We start from the raw sequence: 7,204 nt of genomic DNA, 5'->3' as shown, positions 1-7,204 counted from the left end.
GAAGGTCATCATTGTGTACCTAAAATATACCAATAAACTTAATGGAAAAGAAACTGAAGAGCAAATCAGACAATTTAACGACCTCTGTGTGTTCATGGAATGGCAGAAATAATACTGTGAAAATGATCATATCACCAAAAGTGACCTATAGAGTCAATGTTATCCCTATCAACATTTACAAGGACATTATTCACAGAACTAGAAAAAAATCCTAAAATTCATATGGAAGCACAGAACACTCAGAAAAATCAAAATGATCATGAGTAAATACGGCAGTGTTAGACGTATCACAATACACAATTTCAAAATATCAACCAAAACACAGTAACAAAACAGCATCGTACTCAAAATAGACAATTAGACTGATGACACTGAATAAAGGACATAAATAAATGCTCCCAGCCTTAACTATCTGATTCCCAGTGAAGACAGCAAAAGCAGGAGTTGGAGGAACAATAGTTTCTTTAACATACGGTGCTGGGAAAACTGAATATTCACATACAGAAGACTGAACCTAGACCCCCACCTCTCATCCTGTGCAAAATCAACTAAAACTGCATCCATGACCTAAGTGTAAGAAGTAAAACTTTGAAAGTGCTAGAAGAAAATTTTGCAGAAACACTTCAAGCTGTAGGCTCTGGCTGTAACTTCGTCAATGAGACTCTGAAAGTGCAGGAAATAAGAAAATTAATTGAATCAACAACTGGGGTCTTATTAAAAAGCTTCTGCACTGCAAAAGAAAGCACAAAGAGAGCTAAGAGACAACCTACAATGTGGAAAATAAGTTTTGCCAGCTGCTCCTCAAGCAAAGGACAATTATCTAGAATATATAAAGAACTCAAAAAAATCAGGCCCCCCCAAATAGAAAGAACCGATTCAAAAACTGACATCTGAAATGAACAGACATTTCTCAGACAAAGAAATAAAAGCAGCAAGTAGGTATACGAGAAAAAGATCCACATCATCGGTCATTCGAGAGATGCAGATGAAAACAGCACTGAGATTCCACTTCATCCCAGACAGAATGGCTGTTATCAAGAAATCAACCAGTAACAAATGTTGGTCCGGTAGTGGGGGGGAAGGAACCCCTCTCCATCGTTGGTGGGAATGCAGACTGGTGCAACCACTATGGCAATCAATATGGAGATTCCTCAAAGAACTACGACTAGAGGTTCCATCTGTTCCAGCTATCCCTCTGCTGGGTATCTTGCCAAAAGAATTAAAAGAATCATACCACAGTTATCTATACCACACATGTTTATAGTGGCACAATTTATAATAGCTAAAACTTGGAAACAGCCCAATTGCCCATCAGTTGGAGACTGGATAAAGAAGAGGTGGTTTTTCTATCAAGTGGAATTCTACTCAGCCACGAAGAATGAGAAATTAGAGTCACTCATAGGAAAATTGATGCATATTGAGGTCACGCTCTTAAGTGAAATAAGTAAGTCAGTCACACATGTGAAAATACTGAATAGTTTCTCTGGTGCGAAAAAGCTAAAAGTGTAAATAAGATCCAATGGTATAACTGACAATGTGAAATAGGAAGAAAAGGGCTAAAGGTGTAGAGGAAGTGGGAAGGGTAGAGGAAAGGCAATAAGGGAACAGAAAAACATATGAGAAAATGAAAACAAAGTTTCTGTAAATAGGGAAAGGAGGAGGGGATGCAGGGAGGGCAAGGGAATGGGGAAAAAATGAGAACCAAGACCTGTCATGTAAAGGTCCAAGATTCCAGTGATGAATGTAACTGTACTGTATACCTAAAAAGCACCAATAAAATCAATGAGGAAAAAAAGAAAAGAAAATGAATTGATAAAGTTTTACTGCATCAAATTAAAAAGCTCCTACAAAAAGAAATTAATTAACAGAGGAAAGAGTCAGCCTGTAAAACAACAAAACCTGTGCCAGCTTCTCTTCTTACAGAGGATTAATATTTAGAATATACAAGGAGCTCAAAAACAAAACAAAAACACTCCCAAAATAATAAATAAGCAAAACTAAATAGACAGTTCTCAAAAAGAAATACAAATGACCAATAAGTATATGAAAAATATTCAATATCTTTAGCGGTAGGAAAGGCAATTTCAAGCTTCATTGAGCTTCCATGTCGCACTCGTCAGCATGGATACTGTCAAGAATAAACAACAAACGGTGGTTAGGATGCCTGAAGAAAGGAACTCTCACATTCTGTAGGTGGGAATGTGAGTGAGAAGAGCTGCTGTGGAATTCAGTATAGAGCTCCCATTTGCTCCGTTACACCCTTCTCAGGTGCTCCTGGAAGAGCTAGTCAGAACTCCACTCAGATCCCGGACTCCAGTGATTACTGTGGGGCAGTTCGTAATAACCGGGCTATGGAAAGAGCCTAGGTGCCCATTGATTCATGGGTGGGTAAAGAAGATGTGATATATATCAAAATAAGTATATGTATCAAAAAGTAAATAAAGTGAGTTCTCCTAACACAGTAAGAGAAGAATGGAAGAAGGCACAGGGCGAACCAAAACTGCATCATTACTGTGGAAACCTGAAAATAGGGAATGGTGTTCTTGGATGAGCACAAGTCTAAGAATGGCTCCAGGGCCTTGAGAAAGCTTCCTGGAGTGTAAAACTGCAAAAGCATAATTTACCTTTGGAAAGATTTCTAAAGATTTGGAAAGATTTTTGAGATAAAGGGGCAAGGAAAGAAATACAAAATGCCCATTTTCTACAAAAAATGCACAAAGAGTGAAGAAAAGCCAAGTGCCATTTTTTGGTCCCAGAAAAATATTTCATACTCGTATTTTTATTTAGCTTTGTGTATGTCTTGACAACGTACTCATGTAACTCTGCTTTGATTTCCTTGTTCAAAATTGGAGATGAAAATGCACTTGTCTCCAAGGGCTCTTCTTTCATTTATGGAGCAACAATTTCAGTGAGGATGAGATAGGGGCTCCTCTGCAGTGCAGATGCCAGGACTGGTCGACTGAAAGCAGGAGTCACTTCACATGGAATGTTAACGGAGGTGGAAAATTCCAGCTTATGACAAAGGCCATAATCGGTCAAGTTCATAGACTGATAGAGCAAGATGGCTTTGATCCTGCCCGTGTGCATGGTCGGGAAGAGCTCAGAAAGCCAAACAATCATCACTGGTCCATGCCTTGCGGAGGAAAGAAGAGAGGTTTATTCTGTGTTTAAGAAACTGCTCCCCATTCTGAATCATGCCTTGGAACTTTAGGAATTGAAGGAAGGATCTGAAAGGCAGGGAACCCTAGATACAGTAACATGGCTGGCTGTTTGCTGTCTCACTGTGCAGTCTTCTTAGAATAATTAAAGCCCAACTGAGCCCGAGGCAACTTCTGAGTCAAACTAACACAGTAATTGTAGGGGCAGAGGGGAAATTGTACACCAGGGACTGGGGTTCTGCAGAGGTTTTCCTTCTCCCTGACAGGGTGACAATATAGAAAATTAAACTCCTGTAGAGGATTTGTGGTAGCCAAGAGCTCATCAAGCCTTGAACATATAAATGTGACTGGGGAGCCTCACCTTGCAGGGAGACTCACCGTGGAGTTGAACACAGCACACTTTCCAAGGTGAGTAGATTTCACAGGCGCATTTACTTGCACCAAGCTGTCTTCAGATGTTCTCTCAGAAACCTAAAATTTATCTATATTTGACAAGGCAAGAAGTTGTTCAGAAGGTCTGTCGGCCTTAGGGCCCTTGTTTTTTCCAGAGATCTTTAGAATGCAAGCACCTCAGATTAAAAAAAGGTCAGCAATACCATGAGTCATTACTCTGACACACCGAGCCCTCTCTGTGCCTGTGTCCATGGTCTGAGGCATGGGAGAGCTCTGGGTGGGCCTTCGCATAAAGTTCCCTCATTGCTGGCCTTGAATAATCAGAATGATGCAGACGCCTTCAGGTTTCTGTGGAATAGTCTGTTTTCTTTTTCCTCAGATTTCCCTTGCACTAGGACTCTGTGAGTACCATAGCCTTTTATAAAATGTGAATGTTTCATTTTTGGTTCATTTCTATACTTCAATACGGACAAACTGTGTGATTTTTCACTGCAGTGTACTCCACTAATGCATTGCTGTTTAATTTAATCTCTACACGCAGACACAAAAGCCTCCTTATGCTAATACTTATATATGTGCAAGGAATTTAATTTATTATACATATGTTCAGTAGGAGAACTATTAACAATTATTAAGAATGAAAAGTACAGTTGCTCTTTAGGGAATTCTCACCATGGAGTTCCTAGGCAGAGTTTCAATAACATGAAATAACTGACATTAATTTTATCCTCATTCTATGATGCAAAGAGCATTAATTTTAGTAATTTACTTAAAAAACTCAGCCTGAGATGATCTCATCTTTCTAAATCTCAAGTTATTGCAACCAGATGAGACATCCTATATCTATCTGCATGCAATCCTTGTCTTTAAAAATAGTAAATGAAAAGGAAAAACATGGGAACAATGTCTTTTAAACTGGGGAGGGTGGAAGAGGTGAAGGGATGGCTGGGGAGTGGGGAAAAGTAAGAACCAAGATAAGTCATGTAAAGGTACAAGATCCCAATAATGAATGTAATTGTACTGTATACCTAAAATGTACCAATAAATTTAACAAAGACAAAAAAGTATATAAAAAAGTTTACCAAGCCATGCTAGATGAAAATTCATTTCTTTCTCCTCTGGCATTTTGACCCTGTCAGAGAGAAAACGATGTCACTGAATGTCTCACATCTGGTCTCTTAGCATGATTCAGAGCTTTGGAGTTGAGGAAAGGAAGAGAGAGCAGGTGAAAGCCCTAGATGAAACACACAGAAAAAAACAAACAGGAAAACATCGAAAACCCATTCAGGATGTTGAGATGTACTGATCACAATAACTTTTAACAAATTCCAATCTCTGACTGCACACTTGATCAATTCTTATTCTAGACTTTTTAGTCAGCGTTGCTGAGTGAGGCCAGTCTTGTAGCATATTTCATTATGCTCTGGGTAGTTAGCATAGTGTTCTGTTTCTATGATGCTTTTGTGTAGCAAATGGCTTTCAACTTGTCAGGCAAGGTGAAAACATTAACTGGTATCGACATTCATGGTACCAGCTGAAGCCAAGCCTGGGTCAAGCCTACTTTTATGTACTTTAGTTTCTCAGAGGCCTTCGTTGCAGAGCTGTATAATCTCTTTAGTGTTCTGTAGGAAGTAGAGTACATAGTCTGACATAAATTTGCCTGTGAAACAGTGATATTGGAGTTCCTAATTGTGAAAGAGTAAAATCCTTTCCAAGTCTGACACACACACACACACACACACACACACACACACACACACACAACCAGCTTCAGCTTTTGAAAAAGACCAAACCAGCCCTGCTATTCCACTGATTGGGGAAAAGAGACAGAAAGCAGGCTACAAAGTTAGCAAAAGCATGGTTTCTCCCTGTCACATAACAGGTGTCAAGTATTATGATGACACTATTTGAGGGATATCATTCCATACCATTGATGGTCTTTTGACATTGATTGAAGGGAATCTGATATAATTAAATGCCAGCATAGGAAGGAATTCTGGTTTGGAGGATTTTGCAAGCAACTCAGCAATATTTCTCTTGAACATAGGTAGAGTATATAAGGATTTCAACAAATAGATTTCTTTTACTAGTTTGGAGGCAAAGAAAATCTTGGATTTTAATTTACAGTTTCTTTTTTATTTATTTATTTATTTTTTTGGTACAGGGGATCAAACTCGGGTCCTTGAGCTTGCAAGGCAGGCCACTGAAACACTGAGCTAATTCCCTGGTGCTTTTTTACAGTTTTGAATAGGGGCTCTCAAACTGGCATTTCGAAACACTTAGACTACCCTACAGGAGTGCCACAGGAAATGGCATAAAATCGTTTTGATAAAACTCTGCGTCATTGCACAGCATGATTGTCTCTTACACTCCAGAAAACTGCTGACACAAAGTATGTTTTACAGATATGTGTGTGTTTTCATTAGTGATGCTTTCTTCAAAAGGTATGTGCTGAATCAATTTTTTCACCTATGAAAAAAGAAATGTTATCTAACTTTATCAAGGGAACAATCTTTGCCTTTCTAACTGGCCTTGGCACTATGGGGAACATCTCTGTTTTTGTGAGTTACGTGCTCCTATTTGCAGGCAATGAGAAAAAAATCCATATATCTTATTCTCCTCCATCTGGCTATTACAAATACCATAACTCTTCTTTCCAAGGGAATGCCAAGTATAATAGCGCCTTTTGGTGTGAGAAACTTCCTAGATGACACAGGCTGCAAGATTGTGGCTTATCTGGAGAGGGTGGCCCCGAGCCTGACCATGTGCACCAGTGCTCTCCTCACGGTGGTCCAGGCCGTCACCATCAGTCCCGCACACTCCAGATGGAGGAAGCTCAAGTTCAGGTCTCCATGGCACATCCTTCACTTGTGTCTTTTCTTTTGGGTTCTTAATTCCTCAATAGGCATGAACTTACTCTTTTCTATCACAAGTACAACCATGAACACATCAAAAGACAGTAGGAACCACAAAGCTTGTCATTTTCAACCAGAAAACCAGAAAATAAAATGGACATTTTTCACTGTCATGATCATACGAGATGTAGTGTTTCTGGGCATCATGGGCACAGCCAGTGGCTACATGGTGTTTCTTCTCCACAGACACCACCAGCGTGTTCTCCGCCTACAGATCTCCAAGTCTCTCTACAAACTTCCCCCTGAGATCAAAGCGGCTCGAAGTATTCTTCTTCTGATGCTTTGTTTTCTTTTCTTTTATTGGACAGATTGTGTTTTTTCTATATTTATTAATTTTTTCCTGGAGAATAATTTCATTTTATTGAATATTCGAAATTTCATGACCCTTGGTTATGCAATTGTCTGCCCATTTGTGCTGATTCACAGAGATGCACACCTGGCTGAATGCTGGCGAGCTCTATAGGAGACAGCAGGCACTGAAAATGTGTCCATTTCTTGATCCTTCCCTTAGGTAAGTTTGAAGTAACTAGCCAGTTTTATTGTGCTGTAGGTAATAAAAAATCAGTTGGGAATAGATGAAAAATGTCCAATTATATTCTCGTTCAAAAATATTAGTAGCAGTTCTGAGCTGATGCAGAAGTTACAGAAGAGTACTCAGCTATCTTCTCACTGCACAGGCTGCAGCCCTACAGAAATGGCTCACATGAAATCTGTGAGTCAGCTCTTCCTCTTCCAACA

General features: G+C 39.4%; 1 protein-coding gene across 1 annotated transcript; it reads left to right on the top strand.

Moving 5' to 3' along the window:
- The first annotated feature begins 6,016 nt into the window (after positions 1-6,016).
- Positions 6,017-6,929, top strand: LOC104861551 (vomeronasal type-1 receptor 4-like). Its single transcript, XM_010623041.2, is given in 2 exon segments — positions 6,017-6,145; positions 6,147-6,929. Coding segments are annotated over 2 exon segments (906 nt in total). The 5' UTR covers positions 6,017-6,022.
- The last annotated feature ends 275 nt before the right edge of the window (positions 6,930-7,204 follow it).

Source organism: Fukomys damarensis, unplaced genomic scaffold (assembly GCF_012274545.1).
Source record: "Fukomys damarensis isolate Sample0158 unplaced genomic scaffold, DMR_v1.0_HiC HiC_scaffold_10, whole genome shotgun sequence".
NCBI lineage: Eukaryota > Metazoa > Chordata > Mammalia > Rodentia > Bathyergidae > Fukomys > Fukomys damarensis.
The sequence above is the reverse complement of the archived record's forward strand: the minus strand, read 5'-3'. Positions and strand labels throughout refer to the sequence as shown.